This window comes from Cololabis saira, chromosome 22 (genome assembly GCF_033807715.1).
Source record: "Cololabis saira isolate AMF1-May2022 chromosome 22, fColSai1.1, whole genome shotgun sequence".
NCBI classification, from domain to species: domain Eukaryota; kingdom Metazoa; phylum Chordata; class Actinopteri; order Beloniformes; family Belonidae; genus Cololabis; species Cololabis saira.
In genome coordinates, this window is record NC_084608.1 from 37,483,516 (window position 1) to 37,496,932 (window position 13,417).

General features: G+C 42.9%; 1 protein-coding gene across 1 annotated transcript in view; it reads right to left on the bottom strand.

Annotated features, from left to right (window-relative positions):
- Positions 1-2,528: 2,528 nt before the first annotated feature.
- LOC133423514 (nebulette-like) overlaps positions 2,529-13,417 on the bottom strand; it is a 41,508-nt gene continuing 30,619 nt past the window's right edge. The window contains exons 22-30 of the mRNA XM_061713710.1: positions 12,364-12,456; positions 10,951-11,043; positions 10,572-10,664; positions 9,647-9,751; positions 9,114-9,321; positions 7,283-7,375; positions 4,309-4,428; positions 4,059-4,183; positions 2,529-2,820 (exon numbers count right to left, since the gene is read on the bottom strand). Coding sequence (XP_061569694.1) covers positions 2,644-2,820; positions 4,059-4,183; positions 4,309-4,428; positions 7,283-7,375; positions 9,114-9,321; positions 9,647-9,751; positions 10,572-10,664; positions 10,951-11,043; positions 12,364-12,456 — 1,107 coding nt within the window. The 3' untranslated portion in view covers positions 2,529-2,643. The remainder of the gene's footprint in view (positions 2,821-4,058; positions 4,184-4,308; positions 4,429-7,282; positions 7,376-9,113; positions 9,322-9,646; positions 9,752-10,571; positions 10,665-10,950; positions 11,044-12,363; positions 12,457-13,417) is intronic.

A 13,417-nucleotide genomic window follows, 5' to 3' on the forward strand; every position in this document is an offset into this window, starting at 1 on the left:
TAAAAGCTAAACTATTTTTAATTTTGCTGCTTTTTTAACCTGTTTTTAATGTAGAACTTTGAGATTGTTTCAAATATAAAGTGCGTTATAAATAAAAATAATAATTATTATTATTATTATTATTATTAATAAACCCAGCGATAACTAAAATGCTAAACTATTTTGCTGCTTTTTTAACCTGTTTTTATTGTAGCACTTTGAGATTGTTTCAAATATAAAGTCCGTTATAAATAAAATGTAGACAACGATGGGAAGCCATAGTTTGTCAGTAGCTGGTGTGAAAATGTGGAATAGCCTAAACAATGAATTAAAGTTAGCAAGAAATTTAACTGTTTTCAAACATGAGTTAAAGAAGCTGTTATTGAAGGAATATCAAAACTAGGTACAGGAAGGCAATGTCTGGCTATGTGTACAAAACAATGGCAATGTGGGAAAATCAGCACTGGAACACCTGGCATGGAAACAAAACATGGAAACAAAACAAAGTGACTATAAAATGTGTGTGTGTGACATTGAGCTCTATCACAGCACAGCAGATATCACGACCAAGCAGAACATAAAATCAAGAATGGAGATTCTGAACTGGTCAGTAAATGCTATTGACAAGATCTTTTCTACACGGCGTGCTGGGACAAGGGAACCGGCCTGTCCAGATGGGACATTCTTGGCGGGATACACCATGGACAGTTGGACACAGTGGACACAGTAGTAAATCACAGGAACGGTGATCAGGATGAGTGGACTGGACACGTGTACAAACATACATGCTATCTGGACTGTGAAGGATGAAATTAGACAAATTGCTATGTGGTAAACTATGTATCTTACTGAATTCTGTTGTTGATGTGATCATGAATCGTACATAGAACGGGGCGGGACTTTGATAAGCGTCAGCTTCTCCCGTACCCTTTTCGTCATGTGCTGAGTATGCAATGTATAATGTTCTGGAGATGAAATGTGTCTATATAAACATGCCGAAATAAACGAAATAATAATTATTATTATTAAACCCAGCAAGCTAACTAAACCCAGCGAGCTAACTAAACCCAGCAGGCTAACTAAACCCAGCGAGCTAACTAAACCCAGGGAGCTAACTAAACCCAGGGAGCTAACTAAACTCAGGGAGCTAACTAAACCCAGGGAGCTAACTAAACCCAGGGAGCTAACTAAACCCAGGGAGCTAACTAAACTCAGGGAGCTAACTAAACCCAGCGAGCTAACTAAACTCAGGGAGCTAACTAAACACAGCGAGCTAACTAAACCCAGCGAGCTAACTAAACCCAGGGAGCTAACTAAACTCAGGGAGCTAACTAAACCCAGCGAGCTAACTAAACTCAAGGAGCTAACTAAACCCAGGGAGCTAATGATACCCAGGGAGCTAACTAAACCCAGGGAGCTAACTAAACCCAAGGAGCTAACTAAACCCAGGGAGCTAATGATACCCAGGGAGCTAACTAAACCCAGGGAGCTAACTAAACCCAAGGAGCTAACTAAACCGAGCGAGCTAACTAAAAAGCTAAACTATTTTTAATTTTGCTGCTTTTTTAACCTGTTTTTATTGTAAAACTTTGAGATTGTTTCAAATATAAAGTGCGTTATAAATTAAATGTATTATTATTATTATATTATTATTATATTATTAAACCAGTTAGCATAAATGCTGCTGTAGCTAGCTTAGCAAAACTTGAACATTAAAATTGTTATTCAAGTATAAAGACGTAAAAAATCTATAAAATTAGAAACATTTAATCTTATTTTTTAACAGAATTTTAGCTCAGCTAGCCTCGGCTAAATTCATATTAGCTGGGCTGATTTAGCTAGCCCGATAAACTGGAACGTTTTCAAGAAGAAAACGTTGGTGAATATAAAGCGCAACGTTAAAAAACTCATTAAAAGTGATAAATGTTCTTTACTCGCGTTTCAGCGTTTTCACTGGCGTCTGGAACAAACCAGTCGCGTTAGCGTTAGCTCGGCTACACCTGAGTTTCTTTCACTTTTCTTTTTAGCCTCGACATTTTGACTTTTTTCTCAAAATTTTGACTTTTTTCTTGAAATTTTGACTTTTTTTCTCAAGATTTCGACATTTTTCTTGACATTTCGACTTTTTTCTCAACATTTAGATTTTTTTCTTGACATTTCGACTTTTTTCTCGAAATTTTGACTTTTTTTTCGACATTTCGTTTTTTAGCCTCGACATTTTGACTTTTTTTCTCAAAATTTCCACTTTTTTCTCAACATTTCGACTTTTTTCTGGAAGTGCATAATGAAAAATAAATCTCCCCCCAGTTCTAACTAATATAGAAACATGCAAGATGTGTTTCTTCATTCTAATTCTGATACAAGACTTTTCATTTTTTGCGGCTCCAGACATATTAGTTTTTTGTGTTTTTTTTCCAATATGGATCTAAAACATTTTGGGTTGCCGACCGCTGGGTTAAATTGTTTTCTGACTAAACGGTGAAATAAAAGTTCCCATCATGCCCGGCTCGTCTCCGAGCTTCTATTTTCTCCTTCAGCTTCCGGAGAAAAAAGGAAACAAACCCTGAAATATAAAGAACATCAGCAGGTGCTTTGAAAACAAACACAGAGTGGCTTTTATTGTGAAAGTGTCCGGTCCTCCGGACTTCCTGCTTCCTGCCGGCCTCAGGCGCAGAACTCCACGTAGTTAGCGGGCAGCATGCCGGAGCGGCCGGTCCGCTGGACGGTCCCGAACATCCAGCCCTCGTCGATCGGCTGCACGTTCACGATGACGTCGCCGTCGCGGAACGAAACCTCGTCGTGATCCTGAGCCGCGTAGTCGTACAGAGCCCGGTACGCACGCTGGAGGAAACAGATTTATTATTAACAAACTAATCTGGAGAAACAATAAAGATTTATTATTAACAAACTAATCTGGAGAAACAATAAAGATTTATTATTCACAAACTAATCTGGAGAAACAATAAAGATTTATTATTAACAAACTAATCTGGAGAAACAATAAAGATTTATTATTAACAAACTAATCTGGAACGCCCGCTGGAAAACCAGGAAACGGGTTAGCGGTTAGCGGTGTGGGCTCGAGGGCAAGAAACTAATTCTGTAGCCGAACGAGAACACGAGAAAAACAGCAAGCTAACTAAACTCAGGGAGCTAACCGCGGGTCAAGTCACCATGCTAGCGGGTCGACCTACCATGCTAGTGTGCTAGTGGGCTAAACTACCATGCTAGCAGGCTAACCTACCATGCTAGCGGGCTAACCTACCATGCTAGTGGGCTAACCTACCATGCTAGCGGGCTAACCTACCATGCTAGCGGGTTAACCTACCATGCTAGCAGGCTAACCTACCATGCTAGCGGGCTAACCTACCATGCTAGCGGGCTAACCTACCATGCTAGCGGGCTAACCTACCATACTAGCGGGCTAACCTACCGTGCTAGCAGGCTAACCTACATTCTAGCAGGCTAACCTACCGTGCTAGCAGGCTAACCTACCATGCTAGCGGGCTAACCTACCATGCTAGTGGGCTAACCTACCATGTTTTTGAGAAATTTTGAGAAAAAAGTCGAAATTTTGAGAAAAAGTCGAAATCTTGAGAAAAAAGTCGAAATGTCGAGAAAAAAAGACAAAATCTTGAGAAAAAAGTTGATATTTTGAGAAAAAAAGTAATAATTTTGAGAAAAAAGTCGAGAAAATGGTAAAAATGTTGAGAAAAAAGTCGAGAAAAAAGTAAAAATTTTGAGAAAAAAGTTGAGAAAAAAGTCAAAATGTGGACAAGTAACTCCACTTCTCTGTCACTCCAAACCAAAGACTCTGGTTCATCTTGGAAGTAACTGGGAGTTACTCGTGTCATTTGTTGATGTTTTTTTCCAGGATTCTGATTGGCTAGCATGACTTTATCTAGCGGGCTAACCTACCATGCTAGCGGGCTAACCTACCGTGCTAGCGGGCTAGCCTACCATGCTAGCGGGCTAGCAGGCTAACCTACCATGCTAGCGGGCTAACCTACCATGCTAGCGGGCTAACCTACCCTGCTAGCGGGCTAACCTACCGTGCTAGCGGTAGCATGCTAACCTACCATACTCGGCGAGGTGACGGACCGGACCGAGCTCATGCTGGTCTGGTGCATGTAGCCGTGCTGGTTCTGGTTCTGGTTCTGGTTCTGCTGGACCTGGTGGGTGTAGGCGCCGGGCAGGACGGGAGCTGGAACAGGAGAAGAAGAGTCAGTCTGGACCAGAACCGGGTCAGAACCGGGTCAGGACCGGGTCAGAACCGGGTCAGAACCGGGTCAGAACCAGGGGTGGTGCCGGTACCAGGGGTGTCGGTACCAGGGGTGCCGGCGCTGCTGCGGTCCCACGGGTCCGAGGCCAGCGAGCTGACGGACTGAGGCCGGCTCTGGTTCTGGCTCAGCTGGGACGGGGGCCGGCTCGGCCGGCGGTCCCAGCGCTCTGATTGGTCGGCAGGAGGAGGCGGAACCGGGATCCAACCGGAACCAGAACCGGGTCCAGGACGAGAAGACAGAACCAGTCAGAGACAGAACCGGTACCGAGATCAGAGTGTTTTAAGGTGGAATTAGAGGGTTTTAAGGTGGAATTAGAGTGTTTTAAGGTGGAATCAGAGTGTTTTAAGGTGGAATTAGAGTGTTTTAAGGTGGAATTAGAGTGTTTAAGGTGGAATCAGAGTGTTTTAAGGTGGAATCAGAGTGTTTTAAGGTGGAATTAGAAGGTTTTAAGGTGGAATTAGAGGGTTTTAAGGTGGAATTAGAGTGTTTTAAGGTGGAATTAGAGGGTTTTAAGGTGGAATTAGAGTGTTTTAAGGTGGAATTAGAGGGTTTTAAGGTGGAATCAGAGTGTTTTAAGGTGGAATCAGAGGGTTTTAAGGTGGAATTAGAGTGTTTTAAGGTGGAATTAAAGTGTTTTAAGGTGGAATTAGAGTGTTTTAAGGTGGAATTAGAGAGTTTTAAGGTGGAATTATGGTTTTAAGGTGGAATTAGAGTGTTTTAAGGTGGAATTAGATTGTTTTAAGGTGGAATTAGATTGTTTTAAGGTGGAATTACTGTTTTAAGGTGGAATTAGAGTGTTTTAAGGTGGAATTAGAGAGTTTTAAGGTGGAATTAGAGTGTTTTAAGGTGGAATCAGAGTGTTTTAAGGTGGAATTAGAGTGTTTTAAGGTGGAATCAGAGTGTTTTAAGGTGGAATTAGAAGGTTTTAAGGTGGAATTAGAGGGTTTTAAGGTGGAATTAGAGTGTTTTAAGGTGGAATTAGAGGGTTTTAAGGTGGAATCAGAGTGTTTTAAGGTGGAATCAGAGGGTTTTAAGGTGGAATTAGAGTGTTTTAAGGTGGAATTAAAGTGTTTTAAGGTGGAATTAGAGTGTTTTAAGGTGGAATTAGAGAGTTTTAAGGTGGAATTATGGTTTTAAGGTGGAATTAGAGTGTTTTAAGGTGGAATTAGATTGTTTTAAGGTGGAATTAGATTGTTTTAAGGTGGAATTACTGTTTTAAGGTGGAATTAGAGTGTTTTAAGGTGGAATTAGAGAGTTTTAAGGTGGAATTAGAGTGTTTTAAGGTGGAATCAGAGTGTTTTAAGGTGGAATCAGAGTGTTTCAAGGTGGAATTAGAGTGTTTTAAGGTGGAATTAGAGTGTTTTAAGGTGGAATCAGAGTGTTTTAAGGTGGAATTAGAAGGTTTTAAGGTGGAATTAGAGTGTTTTAAGGTGGAATTAGTGTTTTAAGGTGGAATTAGAGTATTTTAAGGTGGAATTAGAGTGTTTTAAGGTGGAATTAGATTGTTTTAAGGTGGAATTAGATTGTTTTAAGGTGGAATTACTGTTTTAAGGTGGAATTAGAGTGTTTTAAGGTGGAATTAGAGAGTTTTAAGGTGGAATTAGAGTGTTTTAAGGTGGAATTAGAGTGTTTTAAGGTGGAATCAGAGTGTTTTAAGGTGGAATCAGAGTGTCTTAAGGTGGAATTTTCCTAGACCCCCCAGTTAAGGTGGAATTAGAGTGTTTTAAGGTGGAATTAGAGTGTTTTAAGGTGGAATTAGAGTGTTTTAAGGTGGAATTAGAGTGTTTTAAGGTGGAATCAGAGTGTTTTAAGGTGGAATTAGATTGTTTTAAGGTGGAATTAGAGTGTTTTAAGGTGGAATTAGAGTGTTTTAAGGTGGAATTAGAGTGTTTTAAGGTGGAATTAGAGTGTTTTAAGGTGGAATTAGAGTGTTTTAAGGTGGAATCAGAGTGTTTTAAGGTGGAATTAGATTGTTTTAAGGTGGAATTAGAGTGTTTTAAGGTGGAATTAGAGTGTTTTAAGGTGGAATTAGATTGTTTTAAGGTGGAATTAGAGGGTTTTCCAGCAGGTCGACATGACGCCTGAACCGCAGCTTCCTGCTCTGGCTGGGGGCGTGGCCTTATGGGCGTGGCTTTCTGACTGACAGCTGGCCGTCGCTACGGCTACTTAACGCTTTTGATGATTAGCCCGGAGGGATCTGGGGCGGAGCTTAGCTGAGAATCTGCTCCATTCTTAACCGAAAGCCGTTAGCTGGAGGAGAGGCTGCTAGCTCCAAGGGCTAATAGCTCAAAAGGCTAATAGCTTAGACACTAATAGCTCAAAGGGGCTAATAAGTCAAAGGGCTAAAAGCTCAGCGGGTGCTAGCTCAGAGGGCTAATATCTCAGTAGCTGCTAGCTCAAAATGCTAATGGATCAGACGCTAATAGCTCAAAGGGCTAATAGCTCACAGGTGCTAGCTCGAAGGACTAATAGCTGAAATTGCTAATAGCTCAGCGGATGCTAGCTAAGAGGGTAATAGCTAAAAGGACTAATAGTTCAGCGACTGGTAGCTCAGATGGCTAATATCTCAGTACGTCCTAGCTCAAAAGGCTAATAGCTCAGACACTAATAGCTCAGCGGCTGCTAAATCAAAGGGTTAATAACTCTAAATGCTAAAAGCTCAGCGGCTGCTAGCTCAAAGAGCTAATAGCTTTAGCAGATCAGGTGGTCTGACGGCTAACAGGTTGGCTAGCTAACCAGGTTAATGTGGAACTGCTATCAGACGTCATTTCAACCGTCAAAAACGTGGGCATAAGTTAGCATCACAGCTTAGCATGAGTCAAGCAAAGCTAAAGCAGCTAGCTGGTGGCGTCAGCTAACGTGAACGTAAGCGGAGACAAAGAGCCGGGTTTGTGATGTCACAGATCCCCCGGACCTGGACGGACACGCCCCCTGTGACATCACACAGCCTCACACAGGTGAGCGAGCAGGTGAGGGTCAGCGGTTTGTGTTAGCGCGCCGCGGCGCGGGGCGGCGGCTACCGGAGATCCGGCGGAGGCTCCGGGACTGAAGCTCGTCCTCCACCGGGTCGTAGTCGAAGATGGAGCCGGGGTCGGAGCGGAACACCGTCAGGTCTTCACACCGGGGACACGAGAACAACAATTAAAGCTGCTAGCAGCGATGAACGGGACCTCGCGGGTGCAATTTTCAACAATTATAGTCAAGGACTCAATACCGAGTCCGATGACACCACCCACAACTCTCTATGTCAAACCATTCAAAAGTTATGGCAGAGAAAAGTTTTCTAGGGGGCGCTGTTGAGCCGTTAGGCCACGCCCATTAATGCAAACCATGAAATATCACATTTATCACTAGGACTGGCTTGATGTATAACACACCTGGGTGCACGTTACGGTTCGGGCCGTATTAACTGCCGAAGGAATGGCATAAATTGCGCCAAAAATCACACGATTAATGCAGAATGTTCAAAATGGCCGACTTCCTGTTAGGTTTCAGCCATGGCTCCAAGAGACTTTTCTTTAAGTTGTGACATGATACAGGTGTGTAGCGATTTTCGTGCATGTACGTCAAACCGTATTATGGGGCTTGAGCCGCAAAGTTTTTTCTGTCTGAACCAATCAGGTAAAGGGTGGGCGCGCTTTTTGGCGTCTAGCGTCGCCACGGTAACGCTTTTGAAAGAGAAAAGTAATGCGTGGTGTCGGAGGATGGAGACGCACATTTTGATGTATAACACACCTGGGTGCACGTTACGGTTCGGGCCGTATTAACTGTCGAAGAAATGGCATAATTTGCGCCAAAATGACACGATTAATTCAAAATGTTCAAAATGGCCGACTTCCTGTCGGGTTTCGGCCATGGCGCCAAGAGACTTTTCTTTAAGTTGTGACATGATACAGGTGTGTACCGATTTTCGTTCATGTACGTCAAACCGTATTGTGGGGCTTGAGGCACATAGTTTTCTAGGGGGCGCTGTTGAGCCGTTAGGCCACGCCCCTTTTTGACACTATTAGAATACGGAATTTTTCCCCACATGGGACGTGCGTGCCAAGTTTCACAACTTTAAGAGTAAGTTATGCGCCTCAAAAACGCAATTGTTTTCGGATAAAATAAGAATAATAATAATCTTTACGATTTCAATCATGGAATTGATTAACTGGTCTCTCAGCACAATCAGAAGTCAGGGGGTAAGGGAGCCCTCCTGCCCCGATGGGACTTTTTTTGCTGGATACGCAATGGATTCCTGGAAACATTGGAAACCGTTGTGTTTGGTGATTCTGTCTGTCGAGGACGTGGACATGCTTCATAATTGGATTAATGATAACAGGATTTCTGCTAATTGGAGCTGGTGGATTCCTGGTATATCAACTAATGCGTAAGTCGTTGACAGCAGTTCTGGCTCTTTCAGAGCTGCCGGACGTGGCTGAAGGGATAAGCTCTGGACCAACACTCAGACTTTAACGTTGGGGGAGCTAAAACGCAGGCTGGCAGCGGTTTTTGAGCTCATTGGCAAGATGGAAAAGACCGTGGAGAAGTTGGAAGCTCGGCTTGGCGGGAATTGATCACAAATTCGTCTGTTTGAAGTCGCCATTGATGAACCAGAGACTGAAGGCAGACAGAAAATTACTGGAATCTGCCTGTTTTTTCAATACAATTGTTGAGTCTATAATCTGACCTTGACAGAGCAGCCTGGCAGGTTAGTCCAGTCACAATCTCCCTGGTGGAATAAAAACAAGATGCTCTCCCCCACTAGCCCTGCCCTTCCCAGGACATCTGTGGACCTGTTTTCAGAACTGTACCGGGTCTGTGGTCACCTTCCCCCCGACCTCTGACGTTTACTTTTGTGCCACTCACCCACGATGATGCCGCCGGGCCGGCGGTCTGACTCCGCCCTCCCGTAGCCAGCCTCCCCCTGATTGGTCCTCTGGTAGCGGTCTGACTCCGCCCTCCCGTAGCCAGCCTCCCCCTGATTGGTCCTCTGGTAGCGCTCCGCTACCGCGTCGTCCAATCCGGGCGTGGAGCCGCGGCGGCGCGAGCGCTCAAAGTCCTCATGGTATTTAGCCTGTTGGGGGGAGGGGATCGGTGTTACCATGGAAACCAGGGATCAATCACATCCACACACACACACACACACACACACACACACACACACACACACACACACACACACACACACACACACACACATACACAGGTGCATCTGGTCAGTGAGCAGATTAAACACACCAGGCAGGTTTTAGAGTTCTTTATTGACACACACACACACACACACACACACACGCTGGTGGAGTTAGCAGTTAGCAGCTTCAGTCCCGTCTGCGGTGGCGCGTCATGCTAGCCCCGCCCCCGCCGGAAGTGTGCGGGGCTAACTAGCAGCCAGCTGCTACCATGGAGACGGAGTCCTGGCTCTTCCGGACCCGCCGGTACTCAGGTGTGTCCAGCTCCGTGTGGCTCCGCCCCCTCAGCTCCTGCAGCCCCCGCTGGTACCGCACCTGTACACACAGAGTACTACAGAGTACTACAGAATACCAAATGTGATTTGGTATTCACATTTCACATTTTTAGAAATTGGCGAGCCAGCCAGGAGGAAAATTGTGTTTATTGAGCAACTTTAGTGATACAAAAATTCAATGTATTTATTTTTTTACTTAAAATGAATTCTATTTTAATTAATTAATGACATATTTATTTCTAATTTCAATTAATTAATGACACATTTAATTAATTAATGATGTATTTAATTCCCATTTTAATTAATTAATTATGTTTTAATTTATTTAATTTTGGCACAAAAAAATCCTCCATAGTTCTGGGTCTCGGGAAAAATCCTGGACACAACTTGTTGTAATAGACGCTATATCAATAAAATTGAATTGAATACTACAGAATACTACAGAATACTATAGAATACCACAGAATACTACATAATACTATAGAATACCACAGAATACCACAGAATACTACAGAATACTACAGAATACTATAGAATACCAAATGTGATTTGGTATTCACATTTCACATTGTTAGAAATTGGCGAGCCAGCCAGGAGGATAATTGTGTTTATTGAGCAGCTCTGGTGATACAAAAAAAAATCAATTCAATTCAAAAATACATAATTAATTAATTCAATAATTAATTAAATGTGTCATTAATTAAATAAAATGGGAATGACATTTGACATTAATTAATTCAATTGTCATTAAATGCTGAAATAATAAATATATTTTTTTACATAAAATGAATTATATTTTAATTAATTAATGACACATTTAATTTGAATTTTAATTAGATTAATTCCGTCCCTGGACTCACGGAGCTGATGTTCTCCTGGTTCCGTCTGACTCGCTCCATCTCAGGTGTTTCCATGACGGCGGTTCCCTGACCCACCTGGTCCCGGTACTGGACCTGGAAGAACCAGAACCATCAGACCTGGACCTGGACCTGGACCAGGACCTGGACAGAATATGCTTTTATTTGCTCCAGAGTCTAGAAAACTTTAAGAGTAGGAGTTGTCGTGTTTTAATGGCTGTAAATGTGAGTGTCATCAGCGTAGTGAATGGAGCCTGTAGGGAAAAGAGTAGAAGCTCCAGGATGGAACCCTGAGGAACTCCAGGGTTCACACCAATATATGTGTGTTTGTGTGTGTGTGTGTGTGTGTGTGTGTGTGTGTGTGTGTGTGTGTGTGTGTTACCGAGCTGATGTTCTCCTGGTTCTGTTTCACTCTCTCCACCTCCGGAGTGACTCCAACACTCGTTGCCGCGGCGACGCTCTGCTTGTACTTCACCTGGTGGTGACGGGAAACTTAGAACCGGGTCGATCCAGAACCAGAACCAGAACCAGAACCGGCTGGTTCTGTAATCCAGAACCCCCGACGGCCGTCCCTGTGCTGGTTCGGTGACTCTAGCTAAAGGGCTAATAGCTCAAATGCTATTATCTCAGATGCTAATGGCTCAAAAGGCCATAGGTGGAAAAAGTACAAAAATACCTATTAAGAAAATTACTTAAGTAAAAGTATAAAAGTACCTAAAATTAAATATAATAAAGTACCAAAAGTACATGGTGTAAAATGTACTTAAGTACAAAAGTAAAAAGTAAAAAGTACAAAGTACAAAATTCAAAGTACAAAATTATTTTCAAAAGGATTGCAAAGAAATGAAGAATCCAAGAATTTGCTTACAACTCTAAATAATGGTGATATTATTCTGACCCCTTTAGCGTTTGTTTCCATTACCCCATTTTAATTTCGTCGGCTTGAGCGTCGGCTGCCGCTCAAGGCTGATTTATGGTTCCGCGTTACACCAACGCAGAGCCTACGCCGTACCTTACGGCGTAGGGTACGCGTCGATTTAACGCGGACCGATAATTCAGGCTTCAGTCTTCATCGGTACTCGACGCAACAGCGGTTCCTCCGGCCTTTCCGGCCCGCCACTGCAGCGCAACTCCCCCGGATGCGTCTCCTTCTCGGGGAGGCCGAGTCGCCCCGTCCGCCCCAGGTGTCTCGTCACGGAGCCGCCGCCGGGCAATCACGGGCAATTCACGCGCCCCCCTTCCTTCCCGTCCGCCTTATGGTTCTGCGTTAAATCGACGCACACCTTACGCCGTAGGCTACGGCGTAGGGTGTGTGTCGCCGCGTCCCTACGCCGTAGCTCTGCGCCGGTGTAACGCGGAACCATAAATCAGCCCCCGCTGTGCTGTTCTCATGGCTTTAATTTGTAGCGAGTAACGACGTGTCCAATTTTAAATATAGCGGATTAAAAGTACGATTTTTTCCTTGAAAATGTAACGAAGTAAAAGTAAAAGTACAGAAAAATGAAAGTATCAATAAAAGTACAAATTCTCAAAAATCTTACTTAAGTACAATAACGAAGTACTTGTACTTCGTTACTTTACACCACTGCAAAAGGCTAATAGCTCAAATGCTAATGGCTCAAATTGCTAATAGCTCAGGGGGGTGCTAGCTCAAAAGACTAATAGCTCAAAGGGTTAATAGCTCAAATTGCTAATTGCTCAGGGGTGGCTATCTCGAACAGCTAACATATCAGATGCTAATAGCTCAGCGGGCTAATATCTGGAACGGCTAGTATCTCCGATGCTAACGACTCACGGAGCTGATGTTCTCCTGGTTCCGTCTGACTCGCTCCATCTCAGGTGTTTCCATGACGGCGGTTCCCTGACCCAGCTGGTCCCGGTACTGGACCTGGAACAACCAGAACCAGAACCATCAGACCTGGACCAGGATCCAGACCTAGACAGGTAGTGTAAACTCTAGTGTGTTAGAGTCAGTAGTCATAGTTGCAGCTATACAACAAGACTCTAATAGTTAGTCTCAAATATAGCTTGGTGGTAGATATGCTGCTATAGGCCTATGCTGCAGGGGGGCACCGACATGATCCAAAACGTACGAAAAAACGTACGAAAAAACGTACGAAAAAACGTACAAAAAAAAAACGCATGAAAAAACGTACGAAAAAAAATACGAAAAAACGTACGAAAAAACATACAAAAAAAAACACAAGAAAAAACGTACAAAAAAAAAGTACGAAAAAAATGTACGAAAAAACGTACGAAAAATCGTACGAAAAAACATACGAAAAAACGTACAAAAAAACGTACGAAAAAACGAAGAAAATGTCGAGAAAAAAGTCTAAATTTAGTAGGGGGGGGTAATGAAATAATGTCTTTACCACCTTACACTTATAGAACAATACTATAATAGTAAAGCCTATAGTTAGTGTTTAGTAAACCTCTAGCTGGTGTTGGTAAATCTCTAGGTAGTGTAAACTCTAGTGTGTTAGAGTCAGTAGTCATAGTTGCAGCTATAGAACAAGACTATAATAGTTAGTCTCAAATATAGCTTCGCGGTAGATATGCTGCTATAGGCCTATGCTGCAGGGGGGACCGACATGATCCAAAACGTTCGAAAAAACGTACGAAAAAACATACGAAAAAACGTATGAAAAAACATACGAAAAACCGTACAAAAAAACGTACGAAAAAACGTAAAAAAAGACGTATGAAAAAAAAGTACGAAAAAACGCAAGAAAAAACGTACGAAAAAACGTACGAAAAAACGTAGGAAAAATCGTACGAAAAAACGTACGAAAAAACGTAGGAAAAATCGTACGAAAAAAACGTACGAAAAAACGTACGAAAAAACG